This window comes from Prionailurus viverrinus, unplaced genomic scaffold (genome assembly GCF_022837055.1).
Source record: "Prionailurus viverrinus isolate Anna unplaced genomic scaffold, UM_Priviv_1.0 scaffold_33, whole genome shotgun sequence".
NCBI classification, from domain to species: domain Eukaryota; kingdom Metazoa; phylum Chordata; class Mammalia; order Carnivora; family Felidae; genus Prionailurus; species Prionailurus viverrinus.
The window spans coordinates 8,314,558-8,336,035 of record NW_025927604.1 but is presented as its reverse complement, the minus strand read 5'-3'; the positions used below and the strand labels follow the sequence as shown (position 1 = coordinate 8,336,035).

Here is a 21,478-nt window from a genome sequence, read left to right as displayed (position 1 = left end):
TTTTTTTTCATTCCAAAGAATCTATATTCAGATATTCAGACAAGTGAAATTTACAATGATTTCAAGTTCCTACAACTGTATTAGTTTGTGAACATAGCATGGGATTCCTTTTCCCTCCTCCCTCTCTCCTTCCCTCCTCCTTCTTTCTAACCCGCAAGAATTGAAACTGTAAAAACTTTGTAAGTCTAATAAGTGCTGTGAAATAGCTGTTTCTGATTTGGCTTTCCTTTGTGATGCTGTGAAACGTTTGCTTTGTGAAAAGATAATGTTACTCTTGCCGAAGAATGCTACTGATATGCTGTGAAAGTTCTTGTGCTTGTAGAACAAATAAAATAGTTCGGTTACCAAAAAAAAAAAAAAAATACTTCGGTTAACAGTGGCTAAAGGAAATTTGAACCTCATGATTAAACCTTTTACGTAGAATGGATTTAAAAGAAGTAATATCTGCCTTAACCTAAGGGAGCATATTGCAAAAATAGACTTAAATCATGTATCATTGGGAGGTGTTTATAACCAAGATTTACAGAGATTTTTACATATATTTACTGTAACAATGTGTTTGTTCCCATGTCACAGATTAAAAAAAAATGTGACTAAGAGTCAAATAGTCCAATAGAACCTGATCCAAAAGTCCACTGTTCGTTCCGCTACATGAGTCGGGAGCACTTAATCTCCAAGGCAAACTTAACACGCCCCTGACTTACTCCGTGACGTATTATCTAACCCTAGTAGCCAGTTAACCGTATTAAAACTTGTGTTTGTAGGAAAATATAAGAATATAATTGCATGTACCTAAAAATCAGAAAAGTAATGTAGTAAATATGTTTTATGTATGATTTAGGTGTTAAAAGCATAAGGGTTGGAAGACTACATAGTTTAATGATATAAATGGAATGCCTTTTCAAAGAATTTAAGTCTCTTAAAGTATTTTACTGTATCAACTAACTTTGTTTTTTCTTTTTTTCCAGCTAGCTGCCTTCTGTGAATGCAGTTGTTATTCAAGGTGGTCATATTCTTCCAGTTAAAACAAGACTGAAATATGATGGCCCAAAATTTCTTAAAAAGCTATATTTTCCTGAGAGACTGATACACACACACACACACACACACACACACACACACACACACACATTTCCCTTTATTCCTCCAATATAAATTATAAATCTTGGAGATTTTCTGCTCTCCTTTGGAGCAACATGTTGAACCAACAGTGATTGGTTAATAGAGTAAGAATATCATGCAACTCTTCCAAAGTTGTTCCATGAAGCTCTCTTGGCAGTCACTCACACTACATTGCACAAAAGGCTTGAGAAGAGTTAAAGAAATCATCTTTTCAGCTTCAACAGAGATTTCACCAGCACATTCACCAGAAGAGTCTGGGAATGGGTTCCACTACAGTGATGGAGACTGCATCTTTAAGAAGTGACCATTATACTGTGTGTGGGGAAGGGGGGGGGTGTGGGAGGGGTGTGTATGTATATATACATATATGTACATATATATACATACACACCCCCCACACACACACCCCCACACACACATATACATAGTACTGTATTACTGCAAGAGGGTTCTTCAAATGTCCCATTTATTTTTTTACATACAGTAATCAGATATCATAACAAACTGCAGTTGCAACTATGCACTTGTATAAAGCCATAACGTTGAAGTTTGTATCCCTCATTTGTGTATACCCCATGGAAGCTGCATGATCATGTTTAAGCAGTTACTGTAACAAGAAGTTTGAAGTTAATTCTATCAGTTTCCTAATGCTTCATGATAGGCAACTTTACCCATTTTGAATGCCTTAATTTAATTTTTTTTAATGTCTCACCTTTTTCTGTATTTTGAACAAAAAGTGTTTACCAGCTCTTAGGATGCAAATTCGCTTTGCAAAAGAAAAATAGTGCACTATTTTTACATGTAATAGTTATCAGTGTCAGACTATCTTGATTGTATAACGGAATTTTTTTTTAAGTACCCATGATAGAAACAATAATGGATAATATTGGAACTAATATATCTTTTATGTTTATTATTCATCCCGCTCTGCTTACAGACCTCAGTATTAGTGTATGAGTAGGAAATGTTTGCTTCGCTTTGAATTTGCTGGCTACCCTAGATGTGTTTTTATTTCTGGCAGAGACATTTGTGACTGTTTCTACATTTTCACACTCGAGATTCTAAGATTATCTCCAATATAAAGAAAACTAAGACATACTGTAGATATATTTTAAATATTTAAATGTGATCCCTCAAACACACAACTGAGTATGGCAATATTTCAGTATTGGGTTAAGAAAACTGGTGACTAGGAAGAAGTGGCCTCAGAGGCTCTTAACTTGATTTTTATTTTTTAAATGATGTTAAAGTTGTAGGTTATGCAGGACCACTTCTGCCATATTTCTCATTATCCCAGAAGAATGTGTTTTTTACTGCTACAGTATGCATCAGTGCTAAGTTATCAAGTTTGAAAAAAGTATGTAGTCTTTTATTAGTCTCTTTATATACATACGGAGTTGGTGTGATACTGAAATACATCATCTAATATTTCAATGAAGGAAATAGACCTTTTTCATTGACTCCCCTTGGGGTCAGTGTAGAAATGGTTAAAGAGTTAGGCCCCCAGAATATAGACACTGTTGTGGAAATTGAACCGCGGCCTCTGGCCTGATGGACTAAACCTGAATCTTGTCATTCTCACATTGTCCCGCCTACGCTCTCTCGCGCTGTCTGTGCTGAGTCCGGACACGCATGCCATTTCCCTCCCCGGGATGTTCTGCGGTTCTGGCTTGGGGACACAGCTTTTGTTTTTTTGGGGTTTTGTTTTTGTTTTTGTTTTTGTTTTTTTGTTTTTGAGATTTAAAAATGAGAACTATATAAAATTTATATAGAATAAATATTTCCATTCATTAGACTTGTTAAAAGGAGACTGAATTAATATTTTATATAAAGATTTTGTTACACTATGGGAGGTTCTATCATATTATTCTGAATTGGAGAGTATATATATATATATATTTTTAATAAACTTTATTAAGGTGAAATAATTTGAAGTTTACACATGAGTAATTGAAATATTTGAGTAAAAATGGCAAAAGTTTAAATTTTGAATGCTGTATATATTAGAGAATATGGAGAATCATGGTGTGCTGCAACTATACAAGGAAAATTAATGTGAAGTTTTTTGGGGAAAAGAAAGTATTCTGAGGGGTGGGAAAAAATCTCTCCCATGGAGATTCTTCACATTATATGGTTTAACATAAGGGTTTCAGGTCGTTTCTCCAGCTGATATGCGCTTAGTAAAAATTCTGACCTCGGGTAAGCGTTTGCTCATTTCACGTCCGTGCGTGAATGCGTACCCCTATATCCAAATGTCCTCTTCCCAGCACTCATCGAATACAATATTGACTCGGTTTAACAACCTGATTTTGTGCCAGCTTCTCTTTTTCTTGAGGCTCCAAAGCTTCCCCGATAAATGCAAGACCGGAAGTTGCTTATTTCTTCACACCTGATTTCTCCTAGAGCCATAAATACCTCCTGTTGAGAACTGAGAAGTAGTGAATACTGGGATTTTCTTAGTTGGGTTTTGTACTTTTCTTTAGTGGGGAGAAGGAAAACTGGTGCCGGCGTCACTGTTCAAAATTAACGCGTGGTGAGTTTTGGAAAGTATTAAAACGTGCTATCTGGGAGCAAGGTTTTTTAAAAATCTGGAATTTGTAAATGCCTTTAGCTATCTAAAGGATACCGAGAAATCGAAAATGAGGTGAGTGTTTTAAAATTGACCTGTGCTGGAGTCACAAATCTGGCTCCGAACGATGTCTTTTGTGTCGGTTCATCTGTAGACCTTCAAAAAGAAATACTCTAGGTTTGCCAAACCACAGTTGAAGAAATTTTGCTGCTGTTGTTAATCTGTTCCCACAGGATTCTGGTGGTAAAATAGAGAAACTTAGGCGCTGTATTACTTTATTGAAACATGCTTTAAATAACATGTTTAGTATTCTGTGAGAGGAAGTCACTTCTGAGTTTCTCGGTCTGTGTCGACACTGCTACTGAATCACGTCTCCTCCCCTGGAAGAAGGCTCCAGTTTCCCTCTGGCGTGAAGACACCATAGTTGATTCACAAAGCACTTTGAAAATAGGCGCTGTGTGACAGTGCTGAATATTATGCTTGGGGGGCCTGTCCCTGATTCCCTTCCCCATAGTAATGAGTTTTGTTTGGAATTGTATTAAGTTATGAATTGCATGGTTTAGATAATCGTAAATATTTGATCAGCTGTCCCCTCTGAACAAAAGTCGTACCCCCCGATCTTTTTAAAAAAATTTTTGTTGCATCTTTGTAGTAATGTAATTGTATTTTATGCCTGCTTTTTATATTAAAAAAATTAAATAAAAGAAATTAAGACCTGAGCATTTTCATACTCTTCCTGTGAAATAGTCCCGGAATGCTGCAGCCTTCTGATACTTACCCAGAATGTTTGCCTTCCCTGAAAGATACATATAAAAAGATGGGTGTGTAGCAAAACAAATCATAACTAAGGTCACAGACCTGTGAATGCTCAGCCATGTCTTTTAGTCCGTGGAGAAATAAAAGAATTTCAATAAGGAGTCTGTTGCTGGCCTGAGTTAGGTATTTTGAGGGACTTGCAAATCGAACAATCCCATTTGAGTGTCCAGGATAAGGAAAAGACGCAGAGTGCCTGTTTTGCTGAGAGGTAGTTTTCTTTTTTTTAATTTTTTTTTTTCAGCGTTTGTTTATTTTTGGGACAGAGAGCATGAACGGGGGAGGGGCAGAGAGAGAGGGAGACACAGAATCGGAAACAGGCTCCAGGCTCTGAGCCATCAGCCCAGAGCCCGACGCGGGGCTCGAACTCACGGACCGCGAGATCGTGACCTGGCCGAAGTCGGACGCTCAACCGACTGCGCCACCCAGGCGCCCCTAACGTTTATTTATTTTTGGGACAGAGAGAGACAGAGCATGAACGGGGGAGGGGCAGAGAGAGAGGGAGACAGAATCGGAAACAGGCTCCAGGCTCTGAGCCATCAGCCCAGAGCCCGACGCGGGGCTCGAACTCACGGACCGCGAGATCGTGACCTGGCCGAAGTCGGACGCTTAACCGACTGCGCCACCCAGGCGCCCCGAGAGGTAGTTTTCAAGAAAGTTATTTCTTTGGTAATCAGTAGGTTCTTTTTTTGGTTGTTTTATTTTTGACAGAGAGAATGAGTGGGGGGAGGGGCGGAAGGAGAGAGGGAGACACAGAATCCGAAAGAGGCTCCAGGCTCCCAGCTGTCAGCACAGAGCCTGACACAGAGCTTGAACCCGTGAACCGCGAAATGACCTGAGCCGAAGTCGGATGCTCAACCGCCTGAGCCACCCAGGCGCCCCTGTAACCAGTGGGTTCTTATCTAGGATACTTACTGGCTGCTGGATCCGGGACAGGTTATTCACTCAGCTTCAGTGTTTACATCTTTTGTAAAACGGAGACTTTTCCTTACAGGATTGTTGTAGGATTAAATATGATAATGTGTGTAGGATATCTGGAATAGTTCAAATGTTTGTTCCCTTTTCTGCCAAAGGGGGGAAAAATGGGGAACTCTTCACCTAAGAGTGTGTATTCTTTTTATTTTTTAAGTTTACTTAAGAGAGACAGGCATAGAGAGAGAGTGTGGAGTGGGGGGGGGTGGGAAGGCAGAGAGAATCCCAGGCAGGATCCTGTCAGCATGCAACCCGACGCGGCGCTTGAGCTCACGAACCATGAGATGGGGACCTGAGCCAAAATCAAGAGTCAGACGCTCAACTGACAGGGCCACCCAGGCACCCCTAAGATAGTATTTTCTTAAAGGAGAAGCTTTAAGCAATGATAAATTTCTAATAAGTATATTTAAATAAAATGGACTCAAATCACCTAATTTGTATTTATTCCTAATGGTTAGATTATAATTGCCTATGAGAAAAGGTTCACTTGGACTTTTTTTAAATTGACAACTGTGAGGAACGCCTGGCTGGCTCAGTTAATAATAGATGCATGTGACTCGATCTCGGGGTTGTGAGTTCAGGCTCCACGTTGAGTGTAGAGCTTACATAAAAAAATGACAACTAGGATTTTAAAAACTACAGAATGATTTATTTAACTTACATAGGACACTAAAACATTTTCTAATAAACACCATTTACTTATTACATATAACAATGCCATTCAATTATAAAGGGAAAGAGCTTTTAAATTCTAGCGTTTATAAACTTTTATGGTAAAATGCAGTGTCCAATAATCCTAACATCACGTTTAGAATATAACAAGAATAAAATCCGTAAGAAGTTGACAGCACCCCAGCAATACCTTTTACTGCATCTACTTTCAGTGGACATTTTTGTTTTTCAAAGGTGTGACTCTTAAAGATGGCAGCATTGTGCTTGAATCAGAAAGTTCATCGGGACTGCCTCATCCTACTGCTGTAGAGACTGCAGCCAATCGACCTTTCCTTAGGAATTAAAGGCACTATATGAAGTTACAGCGGTGCTTGGGTATATAAACTCGAGCCAATTACGATTTTGCTTGCCTCGATACCCTTACTATAGCCTAAGGAGGCATTATCGTGTATTGTGATACAGCAAGGCCATCCTGTTACATCTAGATTAAAAAAGCCGCCCCAGGGGCGCCTGGGTGGTGCAGTCGGTTAAGCGTCCGACTTCAGCCAGGTCACGATCTCGCGGTCCGTGAGTTCGAGCCCTGCGTCGGGCTCTGTGCTGATGGCTCAGAGCCTGGAGCCTGTTTCCGATTCTGTGTCTCCCTCTCTCTCTGCCCCTCCCCCGTTCATGCTCTGTCTCTCTCTGTCCCAAAAATAAATAAATGTTGAAAAAAAAATTAAAAAAAAAAAAAAAAGCCGCCCCAGAAAGTGACCCTGGTAATTTACTACAATTTCACTTCTGACTGAGTAAAATCCCACTCCGTTCATAATCATTTGTGCTCTAGAGAAGATTTATTTCTTAGAAGATTCTGAAAGCTGAAGAGCATTGTCTTGACTGCTCGACTTGCAGGTGTCCGAGACCTGCCTCCGCCTCACGAAGGGGAGGAGTGGGAAGGAAATCAACATTTCTCAACAAGTGTTCAAGTGGCTCCTGTCCAAAATACATCTGGCTTCAATTCAGCGTTTCTGAAGCAATTGAGTAAACTTATAAGAGACCTTGATTCAGCAGTGAGCTTTGGTTCAGTTATTAGGAATCCACTTCGTGTGGAGGGGCAGCGCATCTGTTATTCAGCCTTTACCGCCGTCTTCCTGTAGCGAAGGACCGTGGTGGTTACCCACACGTTTAAAGCAAGCATGATCACGAAACGTGTAAGAACTGAAATCGATCAAAAAGAAAAAGTATGTTAAAGAGTACTGTTTTCACGTTCTAATGCAAAATCACTCCTGCCCTACCGCTCTAAGTAGAAGCCTAAAAGCCTAAATAACTGCCCACCCCTACCCCCGTCTACCACGTTAAGATTCACAACACCGCCTCGTGGGAACTTTTCAACAACCCTGCTTCCAAATAGTTCTGGGGGGAGAGCACTTTACCCTAAGTGACTCGACGAACACTCCCCTGAGGAGAGTTAATGTACCTCTGTGGTTGTGAAACATTTGTAAGATACCAGCTAAGCTGTTCTTAAAAGATTGTCCCCAGATACACAGATCGCTTTCAGGAACAGCTGTCACTTTAATTACAAAGCAAACCATAGCTAGAACATTCCCAATCTTCCAAAATGGTAATACGTAGGTTCGTTTTGTTGTTTCCTTACGGCTGGATTCTTCTTCCCACACACAGGATTCTTCAAGTCCTGCGGAAAAGACTCAGACCTCTTTCCCCACTTGACCCAAGTTTATGGTTTGACCACAGTACTTTTAGTGTTTTGCTCACTGCTGACAGAAGGTGTTGCAGCCCAAAATACAGTCTCTGCAAAGGGACAGGGGTGCCTCACTCTGCTGTAACCATATTTCTCAAGGAACAATTAAGTGGTATGTGTACCAGGGACATGTCTCTAGTCTTCATAGAACGGGTGACACCATTTGTTTTCATTCTTTTCCAAAAATGTATATGCTTGGCTGGGGAGTGGAAAACAGCCTAGGGAATTACTAAGTTCTTTTTACATCAACCCACGTATTTTCTCCTCCATCACAGTGTCCCCCTTAAAAAAAAAAAACAAAACAAGGATGTGGGGGGGGGGGTCAAATGATTGTCACCTCAGTAGAGTCCGTCCTCACTCACCCCCAGCCCTCCTGTTCACTCTCCATGGCTAAGCCACGTGTCCCCCGCTCACGGGCTTGTCATCATCTCTTCCCCCGTCCCGCCATCTCTCTCTTCAAATTCACCTCCCCAGGCCCCTCCAGCCAGGTCACATTCCCCCATCAGGTGCTCCTCCCGGCCTGCTTTTCCAGAACACATTTCCCAGTATTCTCGAGTAGCTAATTGTGTGCTGACCGCACCGTCCGTCTCCACCCACCGCTGGCGTGGAAGCGTCACGAAGGCGGCAGTCTACGACCTCGTGCTGCAGGCCGTATCCCCGGCGCGAACACGAAGTAGGTGCTCAGCCCTGTAAGCGGGGGCTGACGCCCGGGAATACACCGTGGCCTCTAACTGTACGTGGAGCAAGCTGACCCGTGAAACCCTAAGACAACTTGGAAGGAGCCACCAAGGGCACGCAGTCCAAAAAAATGGGAAGAAAAAAGATTTCGCTTACTCGTAAGATCGCCGGTGGTCATTATCGTTGTTATTATTCTTGCTGTAAGAGAAGATATTCAGCAATGTCAACTTGCTTCTCAGCTACGTCGGTATTCAGCTAACATCTTCCCATTTCAAATACAGGAATAGATGCTAACTGTTCCTGAAAGATCTTGGTAGCACGGAACACCAAATTGGTACTGTATTTTATAAAACCTCTCAAAGCCAGCCACGCGTCCTAGCCCAGTGGTTTTGAGGCTCTCCCAAGAGCAGAAGCAGTGTTGCCCAAGGGACCGGGGAGAAGCCGAGAACCCACGGTGTGTGCCCAGCCACAGCTCCCCCACCCCAAAGAGCACGTTTGGAAAATCTCATACGTATGGGACTTCTGGTAAGGTTTACTTTAAAGATGGGCTTCTACTAACAACAGAGATGTTCGGGTGGCTCAGTCGGTTAAGTGTCCAACTCTCGACTTCAGCTCGTCATGATCTCACGGCTTCATGAATTGGAGCCCCACATCGGGCTCTGTGCTGACAGCACGGAGCCTGCCTGGGATTCTCTCTCTCCCTCTCTCTCTGCCCCTCCCCTCCCCCACTCACGCCGTCTCTCTCAAAATAAATAAATTAAAAAATAATAATAATAAAGGCTTCCACTAATGAAAAGCAAGGTTTTAAAAAAATTTTTTTTTCAACGTTTATTTATTTTTGGGACAGAGAGAGACAGAGCGTGAACGGGGGAGGGGCAGAGAGAGAGGGAGACACAGAATCGGAAACAGGCTCCAGGCTCCGAGCCATCAGCCCAGAGCCCGACGCGGGGCTCGAACTCACAGACTGCGAGATCGTGACCTGGCTGAAGTCGGACGCTTAACCGACTGTGCCACCCAGGCACCCCGAAAAGCAAGGTTTTTAAATGACTGAACTTGACCCCCTTCTTTTGTAGAGATTTTCTAGGTAAAGGAAACTGAGGCCCAGCAAAGGGCAATGATTTCCCTAAAGGTCTAACTAGAACTGTTCCGTTCAATTCGTTTGTCTGGTACAGCGCTTTCCTTCGTGGCCACAGGAGACACGTGTGGGAGATGTGACGTGGGATTTCGAGGACACTACCTGTAACTCCACGCCTGCCCTTCCTTCCTGACCCGAACCCACCCACACAAAACTCTCCCTCTGCTTCACACATCACACATTTAGGAAATTAGGTTTAAAGCCAGTTCACTTTTTCCCCATAAAGTTATAATCCTCGGTTTGTCATGTATCCAATATGTATTTAAGGACTTGTTCAAGCACAGAGTACCATGCAAAACAGATGGAAATGTAATACATGGTCTTTAAAGTTACAAGTTCCGAAGATCTCCTACAAGAAAATTTAAGAAACAACACTTAAGATTACCTGAAGGTAAAAATTAGGGAGCTAATAAGTAATATATCAAATCAGCAATTCCAGAAACATATATATACATATATATATATATATATATACACCTATATACATATACATGTATACATGTATATATATTTCATAACTATATATATATATATCATAACACTTCAACATCTCAAGCAAAAAATAAAACCCAAGAAGCCTTAATTTTACATAACTTGGGACGTAAAGACCTCTTCCAGAAACCCCTGATGGAGAAATCGGTCCATTAATACACAGAAGAAACATGAAGCATAGTTCAAATACCTAAAACTAATAAATCTAAGTAACGTCATAGCCCTGAATTTTTAAAGTTTTCTACCTAAATTAGCGTGTGTGTATATATATACATATATATGTATATATATGTGTATGTGACGTGTGTGTGTGTATATATGTGTGTGTGTGTGTGTGTGTGTGTGTGTGTGTGTGTGTGTGTATGTATGTATTTTAGGTTCCTGCAAGAATCCAGATGAACAGTGGAAATTCTGAACTTGAGACCAAACAACATGGCTCCAGGAAAAGTCTATTCATTCTCAAAAGCCAATGTATGCTTTTCATCTCTCCTCTGTTACATCAGAAAGGGTCATATTTTAAAAACAAGTTAGTGGATTCAATATAATCAACCTATTGATGCTTTTCAAAGAGCAAAAGAGGACTGTTGATGTTCAGCCAGATTTTTGGAGAAAGGGGTGTTTCACATTTGTTTTTAGCAAGTGGAATAGGGATCTTGCAGAGACTGGAAAGTAGCCTGCGTGCCATCAGAATCATAAATATGGATCCACTTGGAGGTTCTGTGTGCAAAGGATTAAAGCTTGTGGGACCGTGATGGTGGGGGGGGGGGGGGGGGGGGGACGGCGTCTGGCTCTTACTTGCACAGGTGTATGCAGCGAGGCTCCAGGTGAGGGCGCTCACGGTGCCTGAGTCCCTGGTCTTCCACAGGTACTGGAGCTGAGCAAACTTGCTGGCCACGCTGATGAAAGTACTTAGATTCTGTTTGCAGGCAAAACATGAGAAAGTTAGGAGTCCCTCAGTTGAAGAAACAAGAGCGCCATGTACTGAGCGCGCTTCTGAAGCCAAACTGTCAGCACAAGAGACAACCGGTTTGTGCAAGGACAAAGCCCGGGTTCGGTGAAAAAGCAGGCAGCAGCGAGATGCTGGTTTACATAAATGCACCAATCCCACTGTTCAGTGGGTAACTGGTGGGCGTGCAGCTGGTGCGGAGGTGGGAGTAAGGATCACTGCATGGCCACAAAGGCTCATCCATCTGACCACCTGCCAACAGAAGCAGACGAGAGAGACAGAGAGAGAGAGAGAGAGAGAGAGAGAGAGAGAGAGAGATAAGATAGATGGATAGAGAAGATAGATGGATGAATGGATAGAGAGATAAGATGGATGGATACATAAGGTAGATGGGTGGGTGCATGGATAGACGGAGAGATAAGATAGATAAGAGAGGTGTATGGATAGATAAGTAGATAGATAAGATAGATGATGGATGGATAGATGGACAGATGGGTGGATAGATGACGGATAGACAGATGATAGAGAGATAGGGTGTTTTAGAGCCTGGGGAAAACCATGCTGCTTTGAACACACAGACTCATCAAGTCCAAGCAGCAGGCGAGGCACACAGGCTCTGAATTTCTAGCTATTCCAACCAGTCCTTGAGGGGCTGCGCTCAGGTCCTCTACTGCCCCACGAGGTAAGAGACCACCACGAGTTGGCCTGCGGCGCCACAGCGCCCTCCCCGGCGAGCGGGGCCCGGCCCGGTGCTGTAGGTGGAGGGGACACCAGGGGCAAGGCGCCCCGGAAGTCAAGAGAACCAAAGGATCCAAGGGGGAATCCTGAGCTGGGGCAGCAAATGATACAGAGAGGCCAAGGTGAGGACCAGCAAGCGCCATTGGCTCCAGCTCGAATGCAAGTGGCTGGTGTCCTTGACCGGAGCAGCCCGTTTAACTTCCGACCCTCAGGAGGAAAGCAACATGACTGGGTGGGGGGTGGGGCATCGGGTCTGGCTCTGCTCGGTCCCCCGCACCTGTCGCGGGGCTGGCCCTTGACCCGTTCTTATTGGGTTACAGCAACATGTCCTGGTAAAGGCGGAGGAGGGAAGGAGCGGCTGGGACATAGGAGGACTGTGGAGAAGTCCGGGCGAGTGAGCACTCCAGGCAGAGAGCAAGGGCCTGCGTTCAGATCCGAAGACAGGTCACGCCAGGAGCACACGGCTCGGACGACTGACGCCAGGTGGGAAGACGGCGTCTGCAGCCCCGGCCGGTGGGGAGTCGGGTCGGGACCGAGAGCACGGAGGACCGGGCCTCGGAAAGCCTGGGCACGAGGACTTAGGTAGGGCCCTGTCCACGCGTGTCAGGGGGAAGGCCACTGCCGAGCAGATACGCTAACCGCGTCTGCTGGACCTTCCACCGGATCTGTCTTCAGGAGGAAATGCCATCTTCGGCATCAAGAAGAAGGAGTCTTCATAACCAAGGCCCGGAAAGATTTCGCAAATAAAAATACACGACGCCCGGGGAAACTTGAATTTCAGATCAACAACAAGTAATTTCTAGCATAGGTACGTCCCGTGCAATATTTGGGACATATTTATGCTAAAACCCTGCCCATTTGCTCCCCGTAGGTCACAAGGTTGGAATGTAACACCCTTCCAAGCAAGGGTCACAGCCAAGACGCTGGGGAGGGGGTGGTGAAGTTCATGAGCCTGGGTGTGACCACCTTCTCCCTTTGGGTGGAGAAGCAGAATCCAGTCACTTTGGAGAGAGGATCTGGGCTCAAATGCTCCCCGACCCACGCTCAGAGCCCTATTCTCACACTACGGGACTTTGGGGTCTTACCCAAGGTAGGATAAACGCACGGGGCTAACCGTTTTCCAAGGACAAAAATGTTTCGGGGGGCGGGGGAGAGGGGCAAAGGTAAAAAAAAAAAATCATGAGTATGGGGCCCGTGGGTGGCTCAGCCGATTAAGCCTCTGACTTCGGCTCAGGTCGCGATCTCGCAGTTCGTGAGTTCAAGCCCCGCGTCGGACTCTGCTGACAGCTCAGAGCCTGGAGCCTGCTTCCGATTCTGTCTCCCTCTCTCTGTCTCTGCCCCTCCCCCACTCATGCTTTGTCTCTCTCTCTCTCTCTCTCTCTCTCAAAAATAAATTAAAAAAAAAACATTAAAAAATTAAAAAAAAAATGAGTATGTAGCCAATGTGTAATCATTAACCTGATAAGAAGCTCGCTATTTTAGGCTCATTCTACCACCATTGCTCGTTCTGTTGCTGTTAATTACCTCCCCAGCCAGGTGCTCTATGGCCCCCCCAAAAAGGAAGTAAGAAAATGTTACCAAACGCCTGAGTGAGACTAACGCCTTGTAACATCGGGCTAGGACTGCGCTTTCACCCCCTTATCCTTCAATAAGCAGGTTAAACACTCGGCCCATCAAGTTCTTTGCAGGAACGGTGGTCTCTCTTCTCCAGGGGCGATGCACTTACCATGGCCAGATCTATGATCCACTTCTGCAGGGGAAGGACGAACCACGAGGCCACAAATCTACCGAGCGCTAAGGGAGACAGCAGCGGCTCGGCCGCCCCCCACCCCGCGCCCGTGGGGACACGCCAAGAGCACGGAGGTGACGCACATAAGCCAACCTGGGAAAGGCTCTGCGAGGACCGGTCCGATTCGGAGAAGACGAAAATAGCTCAACGTAACAGCAGATCACAGAAGAAAACTGCCAAGCGCCCTGCCTTTGTGCTTCCAAACGATTCTGCCCGCCCACTTCCTTCCCCGCCATGCAGACCTCTCCAGGGTGATGTCAAAAGTGAAGCATTTAAAGGAGCAGCTCAACTTTATAGGGCAGGCACGTTCTGCAAAACTGGGGTCACGTGAAACTCTCTTTCCCCCTTTCCTGCTAACCCCAGTGCAAACCCAGGTGGGGACAGGAGGAACGAAAGCAGATTTTCATCACGCCCAGTGAGGCGGCAAAAAGCACAGAAAGTCCGGCTCCAGAAGCCGGGCGGGTGAGGGGATGACCACCAGCCTCTGCTGTGACCTTGGGCAAGTCCCATTCCTTCTTTTGACCTTGGTTTGCTTATCCGCAAAACAGTCTTAACATTCCTTTGCCCCATCTACCCCCCTCAGTGCCTCGGTGCACATCACAGGGACCCAACGCGCTACGATTATAATGAACGACGTTACTTAAATGGAGGGATCGAAAGAGACAATGCCCGGTGTGACTAGAACGAATTCCTGGCAACCTGGTCAACGCCAGAACGGCAGCTGGAACCTAGGCAGATGAAATCTTGTTTTTAGAACACTCTAACTCAGTTTCTTAAACAGAAGGCACCCGGTTAAATTTGAATTTTCAGACCAACAAAAATAGTCTCTTAGTATAGTATGACCCATGCAATATTTGGGACATACTTATGCTTAAAAAAAAAAAATCAGTTACTATGGTAGCCCTACTTCTGGCTCATCACCACTCACAGAAGGAGGTTATAAGTATCCCGCTCATCCAGGGAGCTGCCCAGCTTTTGCAGTCCACAGCCTCACCACCCGTACAAAGGTAAATTGTCGTATTTTATTTAAACAGTAAACGACACGACGCTTTTCATCTTCAAAGTACTGTTTTCAAGACCCTTTTACCGGCTGGGCAGAGCTGCGCAGAGAGAAGCTGAGTGGGAAGGGTGGGTACAGACAGCAGGGCGTCAGGACTCAGTCCCCTCCCTACACAGCCGCCCAGTCGGACAGCCGCCGTGAGGCTGCCGCTTGCTCAGCTTGTCCTGTGCTCCTGGTACTGTGATCCTTACCACAAGGCAGGCATGACTGTGTCATCTCACAGGCGGGACGGGACAGGACGACTGCAGCTTAGGGAGCTCCCGGCCTGTGCCCACGAACACCCAGGGGGTGGGCGCAGCAGGTGTCCCCCAGCCTCCACGTCCCAAGGCGCCCAGCCCAGCGCAGACAGGAAGGGTGCCCTCCCTCTCTCCTCCACCCTACGGGTGTACAAGTAACCCGCTCGGGTCACTTCGCAGACACGGCCGCATTAACTGGCTGCCACTGGAAAGGCCTTCCTGGCTTTTTAAGGACCGCGAATTCCCAAGAGAACCTCTGAAGGTTTACAGAACCAAAACAAGAGCCCGGCCCCTGTTCACAGAAGAGGCACCGTGAGTGAGCATAGGTCTGTGTCACGACCAGATGCCCCGCCCACCCGCCACCACCAGGACCCTTCTAATGTCTTGGCCACGATTTTCGCTTTGAACCAGCCGTCCAGAACCCGCACGCCCACACTGTCGGGCAGAGAGGGCGCGTTAGTGTCCTCTGGGTTCACGACAGACATTCCCGTTATTATGACTTCACATACTTTGGGGACATTTTCTCAGGGAAGAAGAAATGTCTCCGCCTCCCCTGAAGAATGAAGCTGGGACGGGCCTGGTGCCCGGGGCTCGGGGTGGGGGGAGGCCCCGGGCAGGGTACCTATTCACTCACGCGCATTGGGGATCTTTTTCAGTTTGACCACAAGAACGCAGATCTGGCAAAAGCACCTGACTCCCCAGTCCCGTCGGATCCCTGGACAACGAAAAGGATACACGGCCATGTACGGGGCTGCTCCTTTCACGTTCCCGTTGAAATGGAAGGCACACAGCAGGAGGAGGACGTCTGAAAGAGAAAGGCTGTGAGGGAGGCGGGAGGGCTGTTGCCCGACACGGAGGGGGTCCGAGGGGCCGGTTACCTTGTGCGATGAGAATGGGATACTCCAGGTAGGTCAGCAGCGGGTACTCATAGTAACACTGGTACCGGAGAAACACCAGGAAACTGGGGAGAGAGGGGGAGCGTCTGAGCTGGGGCCGGCCCAGCACAGGGAGGCGGGGAGGCCCGGCCAGCGCCCAGGAGCCCGGGTTCGTGTGCAAAACCCTGGACCTGCTGGTTGGCACCTGGAAACGTCAGGGGGTGGGGGGAGATTTCGCACACAGAGCGTGGGACGGTAACTTAATACTGTCCGCAGCTTTTCGAGCATCCGGGACTGACTGGGAGCTGGGCGTGGTGCACGTGGTCACTGCCAAGTCCCCGGAGATGGTGGCACAAGTGAGTTTCACTGAGGTCCGAGCGGCAGGCCAGGACGAGAAGAGACGGCGCTTCTGGCCCCAGGCTGGCCCGCCCTGAGCCGGGGAGCAGCCACCTGGATGATCCCTGCGGCCATCCAGAGTGCTCCCCGTCAAGGAGGAGCAGTGGTCGAGAGGCACGAACAGTCGTCAGTTCCTTAAGAGAATTCCAGTTCTGAGGGCCGCCTGGGTGGCTCAGTCAGTTGGGCGTCCGACTCTTGGTTTCGGCTCAGGTCGTGATCTCACGGTTTCATGGGTTCAGGCCCCACGACAGGCTCTGTGCTGGTGGCGGGGAGCCTGCTTGGGATTCCCTCTCTCCCCTTCTCTCTGCCCCTCCACCACTCGCAATGTTGTTGTCTCTCTCAAAATAAATGAGGAAGGAAGGAAGGAAGGAAGGAAGGAAGGAAGGAAGGAAAGAAAGAAAAAAGAGAAGCAAAGAAAAGAAAGAAGAAAAAAGAAGAGAAGAAAAGAAAGAAAAAAGAAAAGAGAAGCAAAGAAAAAAGAAAAAAGAAAAGAAGAGAAGAAAAGAAGAAAAAAGAAAAGAGAAGAAAAATAGAAAAGAGAAGAAAAGAAAAAAAGAAGAAAGAAAAAGAAGAAAGAAAGAAAGGAAAAAAGAGAATAGAAAAGAAAAAAGAAAATTCTAGTTCTGAGAGGCTGGAATTTGGGGGTGGGGGGTGGGGAGTGGCAAGTAAAAACCCCAGGACCAGACCCTTGTCGGGACAAAAGGCCTGAGTTTCCTGCCTCTCCAGCTCTCGGCCCAGCCAGTCAGCTCCCTAAGAACCTAAGTCCCCCTGCTGTCCCCTCAGAGTCTGTTTCATCCCCAGGTGAACCACAGCCTCCATCACTCATCCAGACGTAACCCCCTCTCATTTCCTCAGCTGGGGGGGGGGGTTCACAAAGCACCCAGTGGGCTGGGGAGCCTGTGCCCTTGATCCTGTTTCCGACCTTGGCTGAGCTGGGGGCGAGGGTCACAGGATGGGGGGAGGCCAGCGGTGGCCCGAGCCCGGGGGTCTCCAGACCAGGCCTCCGGCACCTTTCTGTCCACATCTGAGGGGGAGCCCAGGGGGCCAGGGGAGGGGGCAGCTTCAGCTCACCCACCCCTGCAGAGCAGGGCTGCAGCCAGCGGGGCCCGGGCACTTCGGGAAGCCTAGACAACGACCCTGCCGAATGAGCGGGCGGTACAACCGAGCAGGCGTTGGGGGGGTCTTTGCCACCTGCTCGCTCTTCACTGAGCGCACCCCCCTACCCCCAGAGTGCAGCCACAGACCTTCAGGACAGGCACGAGCCCTACGGTGTCAGAGCTGAGGTCACGGCCATCCACCGTGCCCTCCACATTTTACAGACCACTTGGGGAGACTGAGGCCCAAGAAACCAAGGTCATATGAGAATTCAGGGAAAAGACAAAGCCGAGCCCATGAGTTTCCCCGGCCACCAGCAGTGGTGCCTGCCACCAACCCCCGCCCCACCGTGGCCCTCCAGGGGGGCCGGGTGGCCAGGCTGCAGTGTGCACGCGCGCTCTCTCTCTTGCTCTCTCTCGGGGATCCAAACGTCCAAGGACAACCATCTGTCACTCCTGTGGCCTGGGGGCAGTTAGGTGTCCTTCTTTGATTTTTAATGTCCTTCTTTTCATCAAAAAGTAATACATTAGAACCCTCCTTACAATAAAGTCAGGCCGAACGGTGTCTGACCCGCGGCCCCACACACCTGTTGGTATTCCTGGTCCGCTCTGCAAAGTGACTGGAGTTTCCTTCCTCCACACACAGGCTAGAGGTCTGAACGAAAAACGACACATGTGCTCACAGAGGCAGCGGCTCGAGAGCCGCTGGAGCCTCTTCCAAAGGAATCTTTAGCCAGACACCAGAAGTCGGCCTGCTGGGCCTGGGGAGCGGAAGCAGGGTCACCCCCCCCCCCCCCCCCCCCCGGGGCTGTCTTGTCTGGGCGGAGGGCTGAATCGGGAGTCTGAAAACCCATCCACGGAAGGTTCCAGAGCAGGTGCAGAGAGGAGAACTGTGTCTGGAACCCAGGAGGGCACAAGGGGGCAGAGCAGGAGGGATGCCTGGAAGGAGGGGTGTTGGAGCTGCTGAGACAGGCGCGCTCCCATCAGCCGGGGAACCCGGGCGCGGGCGGGGGCGGGGGGAGGCGGAACGTCAGGCTGGCACAGCCTGGGCAGAGAGGTGCCTGCTATGCACTTCCTGCCAACTTCCTCCCCGCTTCCCCTCCCCGGAACCTGTCTGGGACACCTGTTCCAGCAACGGAGAAAATGAGCAGTCTGCTGGCAGGGCGCACCCCCCCCCCCCCCCCCCGGCTGCCTGGGGTCCCGTCTGTGCCGCCTTCTGCGCCAGACACCGTGCGACCCGCAGCCAGCCTCCCCCTCCCCCAGCCGGCTGAGCCAGCTTCGTCTGCCCTGCAGGCCTCCCCCTCACTAAACGTGGGGCCTCCAGTGGAGGTTTGGTCAGCTCCTTTTCTTTGCTGACGCGGGCGTGTGGCTGTCGCCCTGCACACGTCGGGAGGCATTTCTAAAATCCAGGCATTTTCTTGAACTTCACACCGATGCGCATTCAAAGCCATTTTCTGGTCTAAGATACAGCTTATGCTCCCATTGACCCGGTTCTCTCAAAAATGGGCTTTCAGCGTTAACAGATCAGGACCCAAGGCAGGTAGACGTCCCCCAAGAAATTTATTCTGGCTTTTGCTTCCCAGGACGCCAAAGGGTCCCCCAGATGGCAATGCCCTCCGGGTTCTGTCTGCCGGAATTCTGGCTGCTACCCTGCTCCTGGCCCGGTAGGGGGCGCTGGTGGGCAGGCGGGCAAGGCGGGCACCAGGCACAGGCAGGCCTGCGGTGCCCCCAGCTTCTCCAGGGCCCTCACCAGCGAAGGCTGGGGAAGGAAAAGGGAAGGGGGCAGGGTGTTGCCAACCCGCTCCCCCCACCCACGATATTGCTGACGAGTCTAGGAAGCGGAAAAACCCAGTGAGTGTGGAGAGCGGGGGTGCGCCAGGCTTCAGGATGGAAAGGGCCAGGCCCGGGTGAAACCTAGGGCCCAGCTGCTGCCGGTGAACTTGGGCACGGTGCGTCACTTCCTCCGCCTCAGGCTACTATTCTCTGGGGATGAAAACAATGCTTACTCCCTAGGGCGCCCTGAGGAGCGAGTAAAATAGCGCCAACACACAGACCCACTAGTAAGATAAAGCGAGGTGTAGATAAAACCTCGGAATCCAGCGGAGGGAGCACCTGATCACTTCCAGCTTCGGGGAGAGGGTGGAATCCGGCCGGGCCTAGACACAGCCACGCGCACACAGCAGCCTGCGTGCCTGGCCCTCCACGAAGCGTGAGCGGCAGGCCGGCCGGCCCTCCGCCTGCACGGCGATCCCCGCGGGACACGCCCGAGGCCGCCTCCCGCGCCGACTCCGGCTCCCCCGCCCACGCGAGCCCACGTCCATTGCCAGGAGGGCAGGTGTTGCCGAGGTGCACGGTTGGATAGAGTGACAGCCGACACCTGCTGGCAGCGCCTGCCGGGTTGTATGTAGCGTGTGGGCAGGCTCCCGACTCGCTTCCTTGGGCATCCGTCTGACTTCCACTCACCCCGCAATGGGCCAGCCCCACCTTCCCAGGCTCAGGGACCCGTTAAAAACCGTGGCCCAGCCCCAGGCCGTCCACACCCTCCCGGACACTCCCCCACCGCTCCTCCCCCTCTCTCATCCCCACCCGAACTGACGCGGCGGCCACTTCGAGGCGGTGGAGAACTCTCCAATCCTCGCTATCCAGCCTGGGGGAGGGGGGGGGGGGTCCCAGTGTTGTGGGGTCGTTTGCAAATCAGAGCCGGGTCACACATCCGCCAGTCGGCCGACTCTCTTGATAAAGCATCTCCCCCGCTGGGCGCGCCGGGCGCAGGACCCCCCACCTCCCCCACCCCGAGGTCTTCTTCTCCCTCCCTCGTCCCAGGCTACTTTCCAGCCCAGGCCCCCCCGGGTCGTGCTTCCGCCGAGGACCCGCCCGCGCGGTCGCCGTGTGATAACCCGGTTGGGGGCGGGGGGAGGGGGGCGGCGAGGAGCAAAGTGGGGAGGACCGGCCTTGCCAGGGACTCGCGGGCAGACTCGCGGGCAGACTCCCGGGCTTCACGTGCCCCGCTCTGCCACCAATTCGAGGCCTCCCAACCGAGTTTTAGAACTCTGCTTTTCGCGCTTACATCTTTAAATACTGAGTCAAGGCATCCACTCCGAATTTCTGATGGATAAGCGCTCTCCCAGCGGCACTGGCTCCTCTCTGGCTGGCTCTGGCCCGATTCGTCTTTCTCCCCTTCCTCCAAAGAGCCCCCATTCTCGGAATCCTCCCAACCCAGGTGTTAACTTTCTAAAGGCGGAGGATCAACGCCTCGCTTTACACGCGAGGAAACCGAGACCCGAGCTAAGGGGTATCGGCGGGGGGAGGGGGAACTCAGGGCGGACGTGTATCAGAGGGCCTCAGGTGCAAATGGCCTAGTTCCAAGCCGCGCGGTTGCGCTGCGGCTAACGGGCGGGGTGAGGGCCTGGCCAGGGGTCGGTTTCCCCCATCTGTAAGCTGGGCACGCGCAGTCCGTGCGGGGAGCGGCAAATAAACAGGGGAGGCGAGCGGCCCCGGCAAGTGCCCCCCAGCGGCCGGGCGCTTTCGGCCCCGCTCCCCGGCCCTACTTAGACCCACGGCGCGCTCCTGAGCTCCCGGGCCGCCCAGGCCGCAGAGGCGAGCGGGGAGGGCAGCCGCCCCCGCCGCCCCGGCCTTACCCCGCCAGCTCCAGAAGTAAACTCGGGAGGCTGATGCCCCGCGCGCTGCGCGCCGCCAGCACCGCGGAGATCTGCGGCAGCTTGAGCGCGGCGCACACGCCCAGCGTGCTCCAGTTGCAGAACAACAGCAGCAGCTTCTCCATGGCGCCGGCGGGGCTGGGGGCTCCGGCTCCGGGCTTGGGGGCTCGGCGGAGGCGGCCGCGGCGCGAGGGAGGGGGAACGGCTCAGCGCTGGGCCTCCGCAGGCGCCGAGTCCTTCCGCCTTCCCTGGGCACCCACGCCCACGCCCTGGGCCGCCCCGCCGGGGCCCGCCCTGTCGGGGTCCGCTCCTCCGCCCGGATCTCCGCCCCCTCCCTCGCCCTGCCCCGCCCCGCCCGTGCTCCTCTCCCCTGCCCCGCCCCCTCCCCAGGTCCGCCTCGGGTCCACCCTCGCCCGGGGTCCGCTCCTCCGTCCGGATCTCCGCTCCCGACCCCGCCGGCGTTCGCCCCTCACCACCGCGGACCCCGCCGTCCACCTAGT

At 50.1% G+C, this 21,478-nt stretch overlaps 2 protein-coding genes across 8 annotated transcripts in view; one reads left to right on the top strand and one right to left on the bottom strand.

Annotated features, from left to right (window-relative positions):
• Positions 1-4,410, top strand: part of ROCK2 (Rho associated coiled-coil containing protein kinase 2) — a 141,826-nt gene extending 137,416 nt beyond the window's left edge. Inside the window, exon 33 of the mRNA XM_047845185.1 lies at positions 969-4,410. Within this exon, the coding sequence (XP_047701141.1) occupies positions 969-972 (4 nt within the window). The 3' untranslated portion in view covers positions 973-4,410. The remainder of the gene's footprint in view (positions 1-968) is intronic.
• A 1,693-nt stretch (positions 4,411-6,103) lies between these two features.
• On the bottom strand, positions 6,104-21,247 carry SLC66A3 (solute carrier family 66 member 3). Of its 7 annotated transcripts, XR_007149322.1 has the most exons (8): positions 20,961-21,247; positions 15,836-15,918; positions 15,693-15,762; positions 13,599-13,656; positions 10,984-11,104; positions 8,718-8,759; positions 8,006-8,165; positions 6,104-7,342 (listed from the first exon to the last, which is right to left on the bottom strand). XR_007149322.1 is itself a non-coding variant. In XM_047845200.1 (7 exons), the coding sequence occupies exons 1-7, from the start codon at positions 21,101-21,103 to the stop codon at positions 7,251-7,253; spliced, it is 609 nt and encodes a 202-aa protein (XP_047701156.1). In that variant the 5' UTR covers positions 21,104-21,247; the 3' UTR covers positions 6,104-7,250. The 7 variants fall into 7 exon arrangements, 6 of the variants coding, with proteins under 6 accessions (XP_047701156.1, XP_047701154.1, XP_047701155.1 ...); XM_047845200.1 differs by lacking the exon at positions 8,006-8,165; XM_047845198.1 differs by lacking the exons at positions 8,006-8,165; positions 13,599-13,656 and having other exon boundaries at positions 15,592-15,762.
• Between the last annotated feature and the right edge of the window lie 231 nt (positions 21,248-21,478).

Bases quoted from the DNA above. Each gene is read 5' to 3' on its own strand.
- SLC66A3 (XM_047845198.1), bottom strand. From the start codon at position 21,103: ATGGAGAAGCTGCTGCTGTTGTTCTGCAACTGGAGCACGCTGGGCGTG. The intron at 11,105-15,591 runs GTGAGTGAATAG...GCCTGCAAACAG, and splicing joins GAAAAAGATCCCCAATGCGC to AATCTAAGTACTTTCATCAG. The intron at 8,760-10,983 runs GTAAGAGCCAGA...CTTCTCTTACAG, and splicing joins CGCTGCATACACCTGTGCAA to CAAGAATAATAACAACGATA.